This window comes from Cyprinodon tularosa, unplaced genomic scaffold (assembly GCF_016077235.1).
Source record: "Cyprinodon tularosa strain WSP-4 unplaced genomic scaffold, ASM1607723v1 ctg4, whole genome shotgun sequence".
Taxonomy (NCBI): Eukaryota; Metazoa; Chordata; class Actinopteri; order Cyprinodontiformes; family Cyprinodontidae; genus Cyprinodon; species Cyprinodon tularosa.
This window is the reverse complement of record NW_024039118.1, coordinates 1,560,495-1,580,097: the sequence shown is the minus strand read 5'-3', so window position 1 is coordinate 1,580,097 and position 19,603 is coordinate 1,560,495. Positions and strand designations below refer to the sequence as shown.

General features: G+C 42.6%; 2 protein-coding genes across 3 annotated transcripts; one reads left to right on the top strand and one right to left on the bottom strand.

The window, feature by feature from the left end:
• Positions 1–176: 176 nt before the first annotated feature.
• On the top strand, positions 177–10,150 carry tyms (thymidylate synthetase). Of its 2 annotated transcripts, XM_038297961.1 has the most exons (7): positions 183–486; positions 1,783–1,856; positions 1,948–2,122; positions 3,157–3,258; positions 9,371–9,546; positions 9,625–9,696; positions 9,784–10,150. In XM_038297961.1, exons 1-7 carry the CDS (start codon positions 261–263, stop codon positions 9,919–9,921), a joined length of 963 nt encoding a protein of 320 aa, XP_038153889.1. In that variant the 5' UTR covers positions 183–260; the 3' UTR covers positions 9,922–10,150. The 2 variants fall into 2 exon arrangements, with proteins under 2 accessions (XP_038153888.1, XP_038153889.1); XM_038297960.1 differs by having other exon boundaries at positions 177–486; positions 9,371–9,696.
• Positions 10,151–10,235: 85 nt separating this feature from the next.
• enosf1 (enolase superfamily member 1) lies at positions 10,236–19,559 on the bottom strand. The gene is made up of 15 exons (XM_038297959.1): positions 19,407–19,559; positions 19,218–19,320; positions 17,399–17,514; positions 15,246–15,332; positions 15,128–15,154; positions 14,979–15,051; positions 13,784–13,822; positions 13,584–13,666; positions 13,386–13,508; positions 13,177–13,311; positions 12,616–12,657; positions 12,392–12,521; positions 11,122–11,221; positions 10,968–11,049; positions 10,236–10,363 (listed from the first exon to the last, which is right to left on the bottom strand). The coding sequence occupies exons 1-15, from the start codon at positions 19,407–19,409 to the stop codon at positions 10,271–10,273; spliced, it is 1,236 nt and encodes a 411-aa protein (XP_038153887.1). The 5' UTR covers positions 19,410–19,559; the 3' UTR covers positions 10,236–10,270.
• Between the last annotated feature and the right edge of the window lie 44 nt (positions 19,560–19,603).

Here is a 19,603-nt window from a genome sequence, read left to right as displayed (position 1 = left end):
TTTTGAATACTTAAAAAAAATGCTCTGCATTTATTCATAAACAGACTTGGACCACCATAGCGTTCACTGCGGTGACGTTCACATAAGTATACACGCTCAACCAATCACGTGGCTGGTTTGAGAACCTCCTGAAGTAACTACCCTGCTTTCTATAGGCTGAGGAAAAAAGCGGGTCTTCTGGACTATAAAATGAGAAAATACCCGGGAAACTTTAAAAACAATATCTGAGTGTGAGGAGTTCTCATCTATAATCCTTTAAAATGCCCGCCACTTCTGAAATACACACTGAACAGAGGCAGTTGGAAGCCTCCCCCGTGACGGAGAAGAAGACGGTTGCCGATAAGGAGAATTTCGGCTTTTTGTGCGATGAACGCGGTTACCTGAATCTGTTGGAGTACATCCTGGCGAAGGGTCGCAAGAAGGGGGATCGAACCGGGACAGGAGTCCTGTCTGTGTTCGGAGCTCAAGTCCGATACAGCTTACGAGGTACAGCCTAACAGCTTGTTCAGAAAAGACTTAAATAAAGCATAACCAGCTCATTTCAAAGAATTTAAAAGACAGCTGTAGAATAGATGCTGGGATAATTTTCTTATCGGTAAATTAAATCGGTGATCGTGGACAAAGTGTGTGGCAATGTTATTATAACTGGCATGTTGAAATGATACATTTTTATTCCGTTTATGAGCCTGTGAGTTTAGCTATTGACATGTTAGGTCGTTTGACAGGCATCTGTTTATTGTTTTTTGTGATGGTCCCCAGTAAAAACTGTCCAGAAATACCGTGCATTTACGTTATGTTACATTTCCAACCGAGTCTGTGATAGGAAAAAAAAAAATCACTTTCTTTAAAATGGAAATGATAAATGCTTTCAAAATTTGTGCGCGCTAAAATTGCTCCCTTCCGTTATGTCCTCCCTCTTCTTCGAACAGTACAGGTAGTTTGGAAAATGAGGGCGTATTTTTATTTTAGGTTTGTAAAGCGTTTGCTTAATTAACTTCTATGTGAAATAAAAATAATAATAATAATAAAAAACCACGCTACGAACGTTTGTTTTTGGGGGGAGACATTTGGCTGACGGACAGTCCGTCCAAATAATGTGTCCTTCCGGGTGGGGGCGCCAGGTTTGTGGCCCCATAAATGATGCGCTGATTAATATTTTATTGGAAAAGTAAATGGCTACATTGTGCGCTAATAGTTCATCACTTTGCTCCTCGGATCACATGACTTTAAAAAAAAACTGAATTCACATATTTCCTTGTGCAGATTTTTCTTAACCCATGTTTTAATCAGTGTGTTGCTTATTCCATGCTGTTAGGATGACTTTCCTTGGCAGAATTTTTTTTAAAGTTTAAAATAATCTGTGGGAAAACAAATTTAAGACAAACCCAAAACGAATCTGTTCGAGGCTGCAGAAGAGACCGGTCCTAGATCAGCTCCCAGCATAACAGTGACTCCATCAACAGCCAGAGCAACAACATCATCATTTATGTTACAGCATATTCTATAACAGAATTGTTCAAAGTGTGAACCAACATATAAGTGGGAACATTTGGTTTGCCTTATCACATAAAAACCTCCCGAAAACTTGTCATTTTAAATTCTAGCAACCTACAAGAAGACTAATTCATAAAAAAAAAAGGTTGAAAATATATTAATTCTATTGCAAGACACTATGCTACACTATCAGTTCAATCCCAGTTATAAATTGCAATAAAAGTGACATTTAGGTTTCAGCTTTCTGCATTTACATCTGCATCCTTTAACCTAATGGTTTCTTTGCAGATCAGTTCCCCTTGCTGACAACAAAGAGAGTTTTCTGGAAAGGCATCCTGGAGGAGTTACTATGGTTTATTAAGGTGAGATGATGGGGGAAATCCAAATTTGTTGCTTTGTTTTCTACATGCATCTTGGTCAATGAAGCTCTAACATTTGTTTCAAATGCCACAGGGATCAACAAATGCAAAGGAGCTATCGGAGAAGGGAGTAAAGATCTGGGATGCCAACGGCTCCCGTGCCTTCCTAGACAGCCTGGGCTTCACAGAGAGAGAGGAGGGGGACCTCGGACCTGTGTATGGGTTCCAGTGGAGGCACTTTGGTGCAGAGTACAAAAACATGCACACAGGTACTGCAATGTAAACACGTGTAGTATTTTTAAGATAAAATTAGATTTCTCAATAACTTTTAAAAAAATATATAAATTAGTCATTTAAATCTATATTTGTATCGAAAGCACTTTGAAAATCAATCAAAAACAAACTTGCAGCATACTGCAGGTACCAGTCCAAGCCAGCATGTGGCAGAGTTGTACAATTTTTAGAGCTGAACATTAGTTTTTTGCCTCATTACATAAGCCAACCATTTAAATACTAGTTTATTTACACATATAAATACAAAATGACTTCTCGCGAAGTCCTCAGTTCAGAAACTGTAAGAAATTAATTCCGCTTTCCCAGCCAAATAGACAGGAAAAAGGGAAAAGAAAAAAAACAATTGTTATTTGCATTTAAAACCCCCCCCCCCCCACCCTGAGAACCATTTTTATGACATGGACTTTTTCCCTTAAGGAGAGGGTGACATTATAAAAATGTAGTCATAAAAATGTCTTAATGCCAACTGAACTCATTTATATTTGCCACATCATAAAGTGGATCAAAGCAGCTCTTGCTGTGTTTACTGTGTATGCTGGTCCTACATGACATTGGTCCTACATTTAAATCTTGTTATCCTCTAGGCAGAAATTGGACGTGGCTTCCAGTCTTTAAGTTGATACTTTAGGAATAAAAAAAAAAATGCAAGTGTTTTCCTGCTTTAGGATTTACAAAATACCAGATAGTGAAATCTGGCCTTCGCGTTTCAAAGTATCTTCAGAACTGCAGCTCTTCCCACTCTGCAGTGGTCTGCATCTAGTAACAGTGGTCTAGTAAAGGATATGGTGATCCAGCATAAAGACCATAAGAGGAAAATACTCGAGCTACTGTTGCTCAGATTGCTGAGGAGTATTATCCTGGTTTTAGAATGGGTTGCCTCAGTTTGATGCTTACCTGAAAATAGACACATATAATAATATTCATGATAATATTTAGATTTTGTCCCTTTCTTTGTTTCCTAACCTGCTGCGTTTGTTCTGTTATTGATCCAAACCTATTCTTCCAACAGATTACTCAGGACAAGGTGTGGATCAGCTGCAGAATATCATCGACACCATTAAGAAAAACCCAGAGGATCGGCGGATCATCATGTGTGCATGGAACCCCAAAGGTGGGTTGGCATTATGTTTTTATTAGAGGGGAGCCTCTGAGGGCTGATTACCTGGTTTGGGTTCTATTTCATCCCTACTGACCGCCAGAGGGCGGTGCTGAAAGCACTGAATGTTCCCTTCGGGCATGCGCAGTTCGAGTAATTATACCAACAGAGTCACACCTGTGACACCGGATGACCACTCAGAAGCTATATAGCCTGGTGTCATCCTTTGCTCTGCTCCTTTTTTCTTCTCGCAAGCGGTTCGCTAACTTCCCCGTTGTCTGAAGCCCCTGTCTCTTGACCGGAGTTGCGGTTATTCTCCGCCCTCCCAGGGCTGCAACGGGTCGATTCTGAAGATTACGGAAGGTAAGTGAGTTGTTTGCTGGTGATGGTAGCGTCCGCGCCCCCTCTCCCGGCTCACGACTTTAGCTTTTTACCTACAGCTTCGTGCTGTTTTGTTCCGAACTGGTGACGGCAGCGTTTTCGCCCCTACTCCCAGTGTGAATAACTTCACTGCCGAAGTTATATACGGCTAACGTAGTTAGCTTCTTTAGTTTGTTGGTGTTATACCTGGTGACGGCAGCGGTTTTCGCCCCCTCTCCCAGTATATTCCCTACTTTTGCATCCTTTTTTTCACCGGTCTGCGCTGCTATAATTACTGACGGCCGCGGTTTTCGCCCCCTCTCCCAACCAAGTGTGGTCTATTTCGTTGCCGAAGTTGGAGACGGCTAACGTTGTTAGCCTTTTTTGGTTTGTTTGCAGCCTTCTTCATCGGTCTGCTTAATTATAAATGGTGACGGCAGCGTTTTCGCCCCCTCTCCCAATATCAACCTTTTTTTGCAGCCTTTTCGTTGGTCTGCTCTCTTAATTGGTGACGGCAGCGTTTATCGCTCCTACTCCCTACTTAAGTTGCCATACAGCTAACGTTGTTAGCTTTTTTTGTTTATTGCTTTTATACCTGGTGACGGTAGCGGTTCTCGCCCCCTCTCCCGGTATCGGCCGCCTTGTGTCCGCAGCCTCTCTTGTTTTATCCGCTATAATTGGTGACGGCAGCGTTGTTCGCTCCTACTTCCAACTTAAGTTTCCATACAGCTAACGTTGTTAGCTTTTTTGGTTTATTGGTTTTATACCTGGTGACGGTAGCGGTTCTCGCCCCCTCTCCCAGTATCGGCTGCCTTGTGCTCGCAGCCTCTTTCGTTTCTCTGCTGTAATTGGTGACGGCTGCGTTTGCGCCCCCTCTCCCGATTTTCGATAACTTTCTGTTCTTTAAGCCTTGTCGGCCTTCGACATGGATGGCTCTCACAGCTGCATAGATTGTGGGGCTGCCCTGCAGGCAGAGGATGGCCACGACCTGTGCCCTACCTGCCTTGGACATGAGCACCTTTTGGAGGCGCTGTCTGAGAACCCCTGTATGAACTGCAGCTTTATGCCCCATGCAGTGAGGGTGGCCCGGTTGGCCCAGTTGTGCCCCCAGGAGGGCTCGGACCTTCCGCCCTCTGGGCAGGTGGTTCCCCCCAAGCGTTCTAAGCGCCGTGGTGGGACCACAGCATCTGTGCCCCTCCCCCGGAGGAAGCGGGCCAAACCTGACCAGGGCCTGTCCACAAGGGTGGAGCAGTTGTCAGCAGAGCTGGCAGAGATGAAGTCCTTGTTGCAGACACGGCAATCTGATCCCTCGCTCCCAGTGGTTGGGCTCTCTTCCCCACCAATGCCCGAGCTGGTTGTAGAGGATGACGTTATCTCTCTGGCTGCCTCCGCTTCTCATTTTAGAGATGAGGAGGAGGCAGGGTCCTCTCAAGCCTCTGAGGCTGGTTCATTTTCATCTCAGAGTGCGGTTGGAGAGGCCGGTGACGGTTCCATGCGGGAGGTCATGTCTATGGCCCTGAAGCAGCTGCAGCTGGAACTCCCACAAGGAGAGGCATCCAGCTCTGGCAGTGCTTTTTTCAGACGTGGAAGGGCTCCTACTCCTTTTTCTGTACCTCCATCAGAGGAGTACCTGAAGGAGTTACACGCCTGTTGGCGGGAACCGAGAGCGCTGTCGCGTCTCTCCTCGGATGGTCGTGTATTAGCTGCCATGCATGAGTCAGTGAAGGCCGGCCTGGACCGTATGCCAGCAATTGAACCAGCTGTTGCTTCACTGATTGTGTCACCAGATGAAGCCCTGCGTCCTGATGTCCGGTGCCCGCGGACTCAATGTCGGGTTACAGATGACCTCCTCTGTAAGGCGTACAATGCAGGAGCGCGTGCTGGCCGCCTTGGCAATTCCCTGGCGCACCTCATGTTTGCCCTGTCTGCATCTGTTCAGGACACTGGTGGTGCAAGTGCGGCGATTGGTTATAGTGACGCAGCGCTGCAGGCCTTCGCGCTGATGACCAGAGAGCTTGGACGGGTCATGTCTTTCCTTGTCCAAGCTCGTAGACAGGTCTGGTTGGCACAGTCTCCTCTGACTGAAGCATGCCGTAGGACCCTCAGGGGTGTCCCGGTTGTACCAGGGGAGCTGTTTGGATCAGCTGCCTTGGAGGCGCTGGAACAGACTGCTCAGGCACGTCAGACTAGCCAGCAGCTTTCCGGCCTTCGCAGGAGCATACCTGCCTTTCCCCAGCGTTCGGGCCGCCCTGCCACTACCCCCAGCGTTCAGCCACGACCTCAGACCGGTGGCAGACCTGTTGGTTCCTATCCCCATGATGTGCGGCAGAGACCGAGAAGGGACTTTCGTGAGCCAGTCTGCCGCCCTGTTAGACAGACCCGGGCCTCAAATCCTGGACGCCCTCCCCCCAGAGCCCCCAGGGGCCGTGGGGATAGAAGATGATGCCACCGGGCCAGCCGTCGGACATTTTTCCCATCAGCAGCTGAATTTCTGGGCTGCTCATGCCGTAGATCCATGGGTGGTTGCCACCTTAACCAATGGCTACAGGCTCCAGTTCCGACGGCGGCCCCCCCTCTCACACCGGGTCAAGATGACTGTCATCCCAGACCCGGTGAAATCTCAGGCACTAGACCAGGAGCTTTCCGCCCTCCTGGGCAAGGGGGCAATCGAGTCTGTAGATCCTCTGCAGCAACCCAGAGGCTACTACTCCACATACTTCCTTGTGGCCAAGAAGACCGGCGGTTTTCGCCCCATTTTAGATCTAAGGGGACTGAATCGGTACCTGAAGGTCCTTCCCTTCCACATGCTCACCATAACAGAGGTCCTTCAGACCATTGTGGCGGGAGATTGGTTTACATCAGTAGATCTGACAGACGCCTACTTTCACGTGCCTATTGCGGCAGAACATCACCGTTTTCTCAGGTTCGCCTAACGGGGGCGCCATTGGCAATTCCGGGTGCTCCCATTCGGGCTCTACCTTTCCCCGAGGGTGTTTACTCGATGCGTGAAAGCAGCCCTCTCTCCTCTACAGGCCTCCGGAGTCAGGATTCTGCCATACCTGGACGATTGGCTTCTTTGTGCTCCCTCTCAGGTAGCTGCCTCTCGGGATACGTCCCAGCTTCTACTTCATGTGTCAATGTTAGGCCTCAAAGTCAACTTGGCAAAGAGTTGTCTGGTTCCATCTCAGACAACCACCTTTCTTGGGATGCATCTGGACTCTGCTACCATGATGGCCCGTCCATCTGTTCACAGGGTGGACGACATACTCCAGCTTGTCCGTCGATTCAGACTGGGCAGGGAGTTTCCCTACATCACCTTCCTGCGAATGCTGGGCAAACTGACATCAGTCACTCGTGTCGTGCCCTTAGGGCTGCTCCTTCTGCGTCCTTTGCAGCGATGGCTCAACAGCTTTCGCCTAGATGCCAGGCTGCACAGGCATCGCAGGCTAATGGTGACCAGGAGCTGCCTCCATGCCCTAGCTCCTTGGCGAGACGGGACCCTTTTGTCCAGTGGTGTTCCAATGGGGCTAGTAGTGTGTCGAAGGGAGGTGGTCACCACGGATACCAGCCTCATGGGCTGGGGTGCCGTGTGGCAACACAGAGCTGTTCGGGGTCTCTGGGACCCAAGGGAGCGCACCGAACACATAAATGTGCTGGAGCTGCGGGCTGTGCACATGGCCCTCAGGTGCCTTCTGCCCCACCTAGAGGGAAGGAACGTGCTGATTCAGACAGACAACACCTCTGTTGTTTATCATATAAACCACCAAGGTGGCACCAGGTCAGCACGTCTCTTGAAGGTGTTGAGGGATCTCCTGGAATGGGCGTATCCCCGTCTGTGTACCCTGCGCGCAGCGTATCTGCCAGGACGGCAGAACCAGGTTGCGGACTCTCTATCCCGCCAGGCACCTGCTCCGGGAGAGTGGTCTCTTCACCCCGACGTAGTGCGCATAATCTGGAACCTCTTTGGGCAGGCAGAGGTAGATCTGTTCGCCACAGAGGAGTCGACCCATTGCCCCCTATGGTATTCCCTAACCGGGATGGCGGGCGCACTGGGCCAGGATGCACTGGCTCATCCATGGCCGCAGGTTCTCCTGTATGCCTTTCCACCCCTCTCACTGGTTTGGCCGACTCTACGGAGGGTTCTCGAGCAGGGCCACAGAGTGTTGCTGGTAGCTCCGTTCTGGCCAGCGCGGCCGTGGTTCCCGCTGCTTTGGAGTCTGTGTCACGGTACTCCATGGCGTCTTCCAGCAAGGAGGGATCTGCTGTCTCAGTTGGGGGGACAGATATGGCACCCCAACCCTCAACGTCTCCAGCTGTGGGCATGGCCCCTGGGAGGCTGACTGGGTGTTCAGACACCGTGAGACACACCGTATTGAGTGCTAGGGCTTCCTCCACTCGGCTGCAGTATGCTAACAGATGGCGCCTCTTTTCTCAGTGGTGCTCTGCCCACAATGAGAACCCGCTTTCTTGCTCGGTGCCCACTATTTTGGAGTTCCTCCAGTCTCTCCTTGATAAGGGCCGCTCTCCTTCGACCCTTAAAGTGTATGTTGCAGCAATTTCATGTCTTCACCGAACTGTTGACAACCGTACAGTGGGGCGCCATGAACTGGTTTCACTTTTTCTGCGTGGTGCTCGTAGGTTGTGCCAGCGGCCAGCCCCACGAGCCCCAGATTGGGATCTGCCATTGGTTCTCACAGCTCTGTGCCACCCTCCATTCGAGCCTTTGGCACAAGCAGAACTCAAGTGGCTTTCCTGCAAGGCTGCTTTCCTGATGGCTATCGTCTCAGCTAAGAGGGTCAACGAGCTACATGCTCTTTCTGTCAGCCCTAGGTGTATCAGGTGGAATCCAGATGGCTCTGGTGTTACCCTGTGGCCTAATACTGCGTTTGTGCCTAAGGTGTTGTCTCCTTTTCACCGTAACCAGCCATTGCGGCTCGCTCGGTTTCAGCCTCAATCTGGTACAACTGAGAATGAGTCGGAGTTGTTGTGCCCAGTAAGAGCGTTGGAGGCATACATTGCAGCCACCGCCAATCTGAGACGCTCGGACCAGCTTTTCCTATGCTATGGGGGTCCAAGGTTAGGCTGTCCTCTTTCTAAACAGCGTCTGTCCCATTGGATTGTGAGTGTCATCTGCCACGCCTACGCTGCAGGTCACTGCTCCCTGCCAGTCGGTGTGAGAGCACATTCCACCAGGAGCGTCACCGCTTCCTGGGCTGCTTTGAGAGGGGTTCCGCTGGAAGCTATATGTGCTGCTGCTTCATGGGCTTCCCCAACCACCTTCACCAGGTTCTACAGTGTCAATGTGGCTGCCCCTCATCCCCTGGGTCAGGTCCTTTTACAAGGTTCTGCTGGGCCTCCTCTGTGAGGTATGTGCTCAGGATTCCTTGTGACATCGTTGGCATTAGTCATTCAGTGCTTTCAGCACCGCCCTCTGGCGGTCAGTAGGGATGAAATAGAACGAAAGTTACGTATGTAACTACGGTTCTATGAATCCCGGATGACCGCCAGAGCTTCTCTGTCACTCAGAATCCTTGCTTTTGCGAGAAGATTCTGTAGGAGCAGAGCAAAGGATGACACCAGGCTATATAGCTTCTGAGTGGTCATCCGGTGTCACAGGTGTGACTCTGTTGGTATAATTACTCGAACTGCGCATGCCCGAAGGGAACATTCAGTGCTTTCAGCACCGCCCTCTGGCGGTCATCCGGCATTCATAGAACCGTAGTTACATACGTAACTTTCGTTTTAACATCCTTTGTGTGGTCTGCAGACCTACCTCTTATGGCTCTGCCCCCCTGCCACGCCCTCTGCCAGTTCTATGTCTGTGATGGAGAGCTGTCATGTCAGCTGTACCAGCGCTCGGCCGACATGGGCCTAGGGGTGCCTTTTAACATCGCCAGCTATGCCCTTCTCACCTACATGATCGCACATATCACAGGACTTAAGGTACGGCAGAGGCGAGAGCCTTGTGTGTTTAGCCCCTTGCTGTGTTTTCCATCCTCTCACATCTGTCGTTTCCTGCAGCCAGGTGACTTTGTCCACACTCTGGGAGACGCTCACATCTACGTCAACCATGTCAAACCTCTAGAAGAGCAGGTGGGTTAACTCAACCGGTTCAGCAAAAAACATTTGTCTGATTTTGTTCGGATTCTGAAACGCCCAATCTTCCATTTAAATGTGCAGCTGCAGAGGGAGATTCGTCCATTTCCGAAGCTAAAAATCAAGAGAAAAGTAGAGAGCATCGATGACTTCCAGGCGGAGGACTTTGAGATCTGTGACTACAACCCGCACCCCACCATAAAGATGCAGATGGCTGTGTGAAACCAAATCCTTGAAACGTTAGGGACGATCATTTTCCCAGCTTAACTGTGTGCCTTTTAAAACTTGACAAGATAGGTTTTATTCAAGACTTTGTTTTGCATTATTTTGGGTACAAACCGTTTCACTTTATGTAGAAAACGTTTCCTTATGTTAACGCTTTACTGTGTTTTCCACATTTTAAGTGGTAAATTATACATTTTGTAAATAAAATACTTTTTTGAAAAATTGAGTCGTGTAAAAAGAACCTTCTTAAGCTTTTCTGATAAAGTTTCAGCTTTGATGATTTATGATTATTTATCTATAATGAAGTTGGGTCATGTTTAAAAGTGGTTTATTTATGATAAAATCCTTATTTCTTGTTTTCCATTTTCCAAACGTTTCCCTTGGGGTATTCGTGTCTTTGCACTGATGACTCCAGCATCTCACAGGAGTAGCCTGGATCCTGAAAACAGGGCAATACATGTAATGCATTTTAAAAGTATTCACACCCCTGTACACTTTTCACATTTTTTCCATATACATTAAAAAATCTTATTCTTTTATGTGACAGGAAAGATCCAAAATAAGTCTATAAAGAGTGGGGTGCCTTTGTATTCAGCTACCTTTTTTAAAGAAACTCAAATGAGTTCAATCCTGCTGGAAGGTGAAACCATCAACTCTTCTGCAGCCTCTACAGCTTCTCCCAATAAAGCCCTGTATTTAGCTTCATCCACCTGTGCATCAATTAAGACCTGTCCCTGCTTAAGTAAACTTAGTCTAAAGTATGACGTTTTTAGCATCATGTAAATTAATGAAAGAGCTATAGTTTTATAACCTAACCCCATTATAAACTTCCCCACATGTTCCTCTCTAGTCTTTTGTGTTCCTTGTCCTCCCTAATGCCGTTTTTTTCCACTTACACACCTCTGAGATTTTATTTTTTTACATAAAATCCCAAGAAAATAAACTGACAGCTGTTTAAACAGGACAAAATATGTAAAAGTTAACATTACTGGAGCAAGACCCTGCAGTAAAATACAATCAGAGGTGTGTTGTCATTTCTTTACCTTTGGGGGCATGTAGTGGCCGTTTCTGATTACCACAGGGCTGCTGAAGTGTTCATGGAGGTGGTCAACATATTCACACATTCTGCAAAGGCATCAAAGGTAGGTCAAATGTTTTGAACATTAATGGCGGTCACTGATTCCAGCACCACCTCACCGGCCGCTAAGATCCGCCGACACGCAGATGTAGTCGAACAGGATAAGATGCTGGACGAGCTCACAGAGACCGACCCCTCCAGCGTGAGGACACACAGGCACTGAAGCAACAAATAAACAGCACTGTTAGAAAATGATGGAGGCACCAACATGATGAAACCAACTTTTTAATACTACCTTCTGCTCTGTGTGACATATCACTTATTTTTATCATTTTCTTTTTTTTTTTTTCTTTTACTATTATTTTTCCACCATGTTTGAAGAAAGCAAATAAGCTAAAATCCAGTTGAGTCATAATATAGTTACCATTTGCAACCATTGGGACCAATCTGACCATTTTTCTATCTTTACCCAAATAATTTAAATATTTAAGAGGATTAGTTTATCAGAATTGATCATTTCTTATTTGTGGGAGTCGTTTTTTAAACTGTATCTTAGGTTTTGACCTTACAATCAAATTAACTGGATATATAAGAAAGGTCTTTGTGTGAAGTTGTGTCAAAAAACTATTTTCTAACTGCATTCTCTTTTCCCATCTGTAGAAATCCATCCCTGCCTCAGTATTTCTTAGTTTAGGGTAACAGAGATGTTGCTTTTTTGCTTATCTCATTGGGATTGGATTTATCTGTCTCTTTTGTGCAATAACCCACTTTCAGATCTGTTATTTAAATTAACTCTGAGCCCTTCACTATTTTTCCATTATAAGTGGCTCTTTATTTCTGATTAGATGCCTCTCTTTCTTAAGACACCCATTAGAAGAGCCATTTCTGCTTCTTTTAATTTCCTACAAAGAACGATTAATACTTTGATTATTGTCTTCATTTTGTCTGTCTGCTTCCTCTCATCACTCAATCAGTCACTGCAGATGGATGACCATACTGAATCTGTATCTCCTGGAAGTTTCTGATAAGGTAGTTATGTTATAAGGCAGCCATTTTTCTCCAAAGTTGACAAATGCTTGCACAGGATCAGGTTTGAGTTTCTTTTTATTGGGGTTGAATAAGCAGTGGAATTTACTTGTATTGTGTTTGACTTTGTGCTGAATTGGATTTTGTATAATTCAATCCAAATATAACTTGACAGCAGTGAAACAAAGTTGTAAAGTTGTAATTTAATTCGATAAAATCATTCAAATGGAATATGACCTGTATGTGTTTGTCTTGAACGTGGCCACATTATGTAGTATAAATTGGTGTTAAATTAAAAAACTAGGCTATTAAAGGTTTAAGTCTATGTGGCGAATGATCAGAAACCAAAGTCCTAAAGTTTACCTTTGAACTTATGGGCCATCAGCAGCACAGCCAGGTTCTCATTGACACTGCCCAACCGGCAGCTGTCTATTTGCACAAACTGCAGCGCTGAAGCCTGCAGGAACTGCTTGAACATCACCCTATTGTGACACTAGAGGATTAAAAACCCCAATGAGTTATGTTGAGTGAAAAATCCTGCCAATCAATCATACTTTTAAGTGCATAGAAGATGTTTAAGCTCCAACCTGCTCGCCGGAGGCCACCCCAATCCCAAGTGGAGCCAAAGCCTGAGATAAGAGTTGCAGTCTTTTTAGTTAGGGTAAAAAGGACCTTGGCTTTTGTTGCTATTGCATTTTATAGCAATGCAGATATGAGAACTTATCCCAACAAGTACGTCAAAATATTCTTGAAAAACAGCCACAAGGAGACACATCATTTAGAGAGACAAACTACAACTTCAGCTGCAACAGAAATTCTGAAAACACAAATAAAGATACAAAAAGAAAAAGGAAAGTTATCCAAAATACAAAGGGGGAGACTTTACTAACCAAAAAATATAAAAAAAAAAAACATAATGGACACCACATCTGAAAACATTTTAATTTAAGTGCACACAAACTCCTGAAAAATGTCAAATTATATGTTGTTCATGAACAAAAAGATATAAAATCTATTTTAGCAGGAAAAAGTTTTAGAAGCTCTCCTGTCAAAGTTTGCTTCTCTGGATTTGAACTGTCAGAATAAAATCCCGATATGTTCCAGCGTATGACAATACCTGGCAATAGCAAAAAATAAACATTTTTCACCTTTGAAATTGTTGCATGACCAAGAATGTCATCTGGAGATGTGGGCTCCTCGATCCAAAGAGGTTTGACTTCAGCCAGTCTGGTCACCCAGCTGATGGCCTCGCCTACGTCCCATCTCTGGTTGGCATCAATCATCTGACAAAAAAAATGTTTTTAAAATGGGGCTTTTTTATTTACCACTGCAAGTTTGAAGGTGCACACTACCTTACCAGTGTGTTACTGGGTCCAATCATCTGCCTGATGAGACGACACCGTCGAATGTCATCCTCCAGGTCAGCGCCAACCTTCACCTTAAATCTGGTCCAACCGTTTTGAAGAGCATCTGTGCAAAGCTGGAGGAAAACATAATAAAAGAAAAGAAGAACTGGAGTAGAAACACCGCAGGTCATGTCGTAATGACTTCTTACCTGTTTAAGCTGCTGGTCAGAGTATCCGAGCCATGCACAGGAGGTGGTGTAAGCAGGGTAACCATGGCTCAGCATCTGATCCTCTAGAAGTCATTACATAATTAGAAAATGACCTTCAATAGGTTTTACCAAAACTGTTTAAGTTGGCTAAATGTGATTCAATTTAAATCATACTTTAGGAAATGAATGGCTTTACTCACCTCTCTGCTGCTTTCCTTCATTTGCTTTCATAAGTATTTCTGGTAAAAGAAAGGGAAGAAAAAAGTGCAAGTTTACCTTAGTCTCATTAGGATATACAGCACAGTTAAGGGGTTTACCGACACCCATCGAGGGATTATAAAGACACATTTTAACCATTCTTCTTCTAGGTTGGACTGACTGTCAAGCATTAAGACATTTGCAATTTAACTAAAAGAAGAAGAGTTGGAACAAGTTTGAGATTAGAATTATGAATACAGTTATGGCTCTGGCTTGGAGCCCAAACGTAAAGCTTAATTCTAACTGATTCGGTCATTTCAAGTCCAGTTTTCGTACAAAAGACCTTAGTCCTTTTGGCAATCCACCTTTGTTAGGGTAGGGTTAGGTTATATCAACCATCTGATCCAGAGAGGAAAGGAAACTTGTAAGAATGATCCAGATAAAACAGCTTACGGTAGTAAGGTGCCAGCTTTGCAATTCTGCAAAAAGCTATTTAAGTACCAGTCTCACCATGCACAGTGAAGCAACTCCTAGCATAAAGCACTCCTAGAAGAAACCAAAACAAAATTAAAACAACTAAAAATGACTAAAATTTAAAGAGGCCCTCACAAAAACCAAATTTAATTGGGGGGAAGTTTTAATGATTAAAACAAACGAGCTTGATTTCACAAATGACAAGGAATGTGTTTCTAACAGTCAATGAAAAATGTAACAAAAATTAAGAAAACTGTGCCAAACCTCAAGCATAGTGGTTGCACCATCATGCAGTGGCATAGTTGCTGACATATGTACTATTGGTTCGCACCAATTTAATGGACAACAAAAACAATTTTAGAAAGGATAAAGCAGGCTAAACTTGAGCTTTTCAAATGTCTTGACAACAGCTTTACTGAAAATATATATTTTAGGTTTTTAAAAAAGGTTAAAAAAAAAAAAGATAAAATAAAAAGTAAATTGATATGAAGTATATTTTACAGGAGAGATATGTTTAGATAGATTGATGTAATTTAGAAGCTATCTATAGTTTTGAGCCTGTTTAGATTAGAGACAATAGCAAACCCAAAAAGCAGCTGAGCTTAATGGTTTTAAATCATAAAACAAAATGGTTGATGTACCTCTTTAAAAACCCAAATCAATGTAAGATTCTTGCTTATGAGTGGATCACACCCCAGGATGTCTTCTAAAACTATGTCTCACCGAGGGCCTCCTCCTCTGTCAGGACATCAGTGATGTATCTGAAGTCAATGCATGAGATGATCTGTTTCGGATCCTGAATCGACAAATGATGCAACATGTGTCCTCTGTGATCGTATCCTGGATGTAAATCCATTTAATCTGTGACTCACCATGTCGACAAGCAGCTTCCACAGAGGCTACAGGGAAACAGTGACAGTGGGTTGTGAGTCTTGTACTCCTGGAAAAAACTGGAAATGTTACCATCAGAGCCTGATATGAAGGTCCCACCTTGCCCTCTGCTCGAGCCCACAGGTCCCACACAGCGTTCAGGACCGCTGCAGTGGCCAGGTGGATCACCCCTTTCTCCGGGCCCAACTGTACCACCAAAGATAAGAAAATGCAAAGTGTGCAAAGTGCAAAAGTTAAATCACTATTGCATTTATATCTGTTTTGTCTAGAATAAAAAGATTTATAGGTCAACAAACAGAAAATAATTTAGTAATAATTTATCCAATTGAAGAATGCTCATTAGCTCAGGGACAACAGCTGTCTAGACAAACAGCCACCTAAAATGTTGTCTTTTTCTTTAGGATATATTTCTTAAAATAACTTAATTTTGAGCTAATTATTACATTATCAAAAATATATGTCATCTTGGCGCTGTGTGGCAGCAGTGACAAATCTCCCTATAACTTTTTATGTTCTATTGCCAACAACTAATGAAATTAAAATTTAAAACTAAGAAAAAACATTTTTTTTTTTCATAATGACCCACACAATAGAGGATACTGCCTTTAAGAGATTTCTTGCAGACAGCCATCCACAATAAGCTGCAAAAAGTTATTGTTGGATGTTCTCCAAAATAGTTTTTCATAGTTTTTATAAGTAGATTATTGGTTGGTTTATTGAAGGTTTCTAACTGTAAAATTTGAGACATGTAATGCTTTCCTCAAGCTTTATAGGTTTATGCAAACTTTGTTTTTAGCAGCAATTGGCTCCCTAACATTGTAAAAAACACCTAGACCTGATTTTATCACTATGGTATCACCATGGTTGCCTAGTTAGTGGAGCTGGTTCAATCTGAACTCCAGAGAGGAATTATTTAGTATCATCATGAGGAAGATGAGAGACACCAGAGCCAACGATGCAGAGGAGCAAAAGACCAATGTTAAAACAACCGGATTTTGCTTTATACCTCTGCAGAGAAACAATTAAGGTTTCCATATGTTGTTAATAAAAATAAAAATCTATACTCTATACTCTAGACCACGCCTGCCAGTCTAGAGTATAGAGGTCAATTGTCCCAAGACCAGGACAGAGGGGGGCCCAAAATTGACACTCTGATCATTAAAAATACAGGCAGAAGTAATTTTTCAGAAAATATTTGTGATAAAAATATTGAATATTAGAGTAACTAAATATATAAATATATCTGCATTAGGTATATGTAATATGTTTTCTTTAAATAAGGGGCCATTAGAACTACTTCCACCCAACATAAAATGGTTCGACCAGGACAATAGCGGGCTGCAACTTTTAAAGTTTGTTTCGCTGCAAAATAAGAATGTTAGGTTTTCAGAAGTCCGTCACACAGAAAAGAAAAGAGAAAAAGGGAAGATTATACCAAAGGCTTGAGGGATTTTTAGGAGTAAATATTGAAAATAAAGTGAGGATGAGTCAGGAACAGGTCCAGGAGTGGAATTGGAGATGAATGATGCCCCTTCAGACCCAGGTAAGAAGCAATGCGTGATTTTAAAGTATATCATCCACTAGCTAGTGGATGATATACTGAAAAAAAAAACATTTTTTATTTTACAAAATTATACAGCAACAGCTTGCCAAGAAATTAGACTTTAAAGGCGTCATAAATGACTTTACCACTAAAAAAGTTCACTGTTTGGCATTTGGAGACCAAGTCTAACCATATTTATGAAATGAAGTCATCTATGACTTGTTTGGAGGACAAAAAAAAAATCTGTAAATGGCAGATTATTTAATAAAATAATAGGCAAACAAGAATGAAGTATGTAGTTAAGTTGACTTTTGTAATATTTATAATATTTTAGCCGTTGGAGTACCAATTATCGTCTTAAGGAATCCTGAAACAGATAATCCTAGGACCTGGTTCCAATTTTTGTGTAGGTTATAAGCCAATTTCTATGCCCTTCTGGCGTCTGAATCACCTTAGTTCACCTTAGAATTGTAAAAGGTGTAAAAAAGGACTTTATTATCCAATACTTCGTGCATATTCTTCAAAGCATAGTTTGTGAACATAAAGCCTTTGAAAAGCAAAACAAAAAAAACATGGCTTAAACGGAATCACTGAAAAATGAAATTGTTTAGGTCAGACAGTAGGAAAAGCTGCAGGGCTACAGCTTTAATCCTCAAGCACACCTGACATCTATAGAGACTACATTCAAAAATCTAAAAGACTTTCTTACCCATCTCATCTGACCATCACTGGTCAGTAAGCGGTAAAACCCACGAAAGTTGCTCACAATGTCCTGCAAGGATTTCCCAACAACCAGTCCTTCCAAAGCCCTGACGGCACACACCACTGCAGAATTTCAGATAAAAAAATGTTGCATTATAAAGTATGAATATAACAAATGCTAACATTTATAATATTAATGAAACCTCATACTTTACACATTACAATACTTAAACTTACTGGCCGCAAAATGGCACTGCAGTCTCTTTATGATCCTGGCATAGAATATAAATGCTTTAAGCAATGTTTAATGCTTTCACTTGGATTCTTGAAGTCCAATTTGTATTATTTTTAAATCGGTGCAACTTCTTTGGCTTGGCTGTGCAACTTAAAAATATATATAATCTTCTGAGGAATGGGAAATTCAATTTAAGAATTAAATTAATCAGCCAGCTGTTATGAATGTTATTAAGCAAACTGCAGGTTTCCTTGTAAATTTTATGATTATCTATTTATGATGACCTCCAGGTCCTCCCAATGTCTCCATTATCAAGCATGGACTCTCACTTTAACATTTCTATGTCAGGAACAATTTAAAATTTGGAATTATGGGTATGGAGGACCAACTTTGCCATATTTAAAAATAAATACAGAAATAAATAAATGCTCAATAAATAAATAAGCATACAATTAATTGCCCCCAAAAATATAATAAACACATAAATGTAGGTAGAAATTAAATTATACAGTGAAACACAAATGTATATATCTCTTTAAAATTAGCTTGTTTATTTATTCGCCTTTGTAATAATTACCTTATTTATTTATTATCCATTATTATCTTAAACTTTATTCATTTATTACTTATTTTTTAATTTTAAGTATTTTTTTATGTGCATGTGATAATATTAAATGGGCAGAAGTTGACCTTCTAAGACACAGCCTTCCTTATATGCATAATGAGGTAGAAATGCACACAGAAATGTTAAAACAGGCAGAAATAATAGGATTGAAGAAATATATAGGGTAAAAAAATACAAAGGAAGAATAAAACAGACAAAAATATTATATCATGCACACATATAGATACTTAAAAAATAAGTATTAATAAATAAAGTTGAAGATTATCACAGACAATAAATAAATAAGGTAATTATAAAAAAGGTGAATAAATAAAGAAGCTGATTAAAAGAGATTCATACATTTATCTCACTGTATAATTTAATTTCTACCTACATTTGTTTGTTTATTGTATTTTTTGAGGGCAATTAATTGTATGTTTATTTATTTAATGAGCATTTATTAATTTCTGTATTTATTTTCAAATATGGCAGAGTTGGTCCTCCATATTATGTACCCCAGCGACGAAGAAAGATCCATAGGCTACTTTTAATGGGAAGTTTAAGAATAAATTGGCTTTTTTTTTTTTTTTTTGTATCAACTACAATTCTGTTGATGCATTTAGGTTGACTTCCAAAACCAAATTTCTTGGCTACACATATTAATTTTATATAAGATACTTAACAAAAAGTGAAGACATGCGAACACTGCACATTGTTTTTAGCTAATTTAACACGCAAATAGATATACAGACAATATTTAGGTAATACATATTCTTTGTGTGTCCTATTTCACATAAAAGTTTGTTATTATTTTATATCTTCTGCCTAACAATGTGTTGTTTCCTCCTGCCTGGCCCCTGCGCACCTTTCAACCTCGCTGAAATCCAAAAAGCATTAAATAACAGACTTTCTTCTATGTACCTGAACGCAACACAGAGTTAAATCTCCAAGTCGTGAAACGCTATTTAGAGCTGCTTGAACTCTTACCGATCTCGGTTCCTTTTCCCAAAGTAAAGGTGAGACCGAAACCTTTGAGCCCACAGTCCGTGTCTATGACAACATAAACGGCTGAGTAATCCGGGTCAGTGTGCTGAAGCGTGGAAACAAGGCAGAAAAACTTCGTCTTTATTTAGATCTGAACCCATTCTGACCGGTGTTTGGGTAAAATCTCCTCACCATCGCATCTGAGCCGTGCTGCTCCAGAGAAGTCGGAAATCACACGTCCCTTACAGTTAGACCAATTATTTTTTGCAACATTTTAGCACCCAAACTCTTTACAGTGCTTCACTCTAAAGTCAACTACAGATTATAATCCCACCCCTTCCTCACTGCCATCCGTATGGAAGAGGATTAGTGCCCTTGAAAAAAAAAAA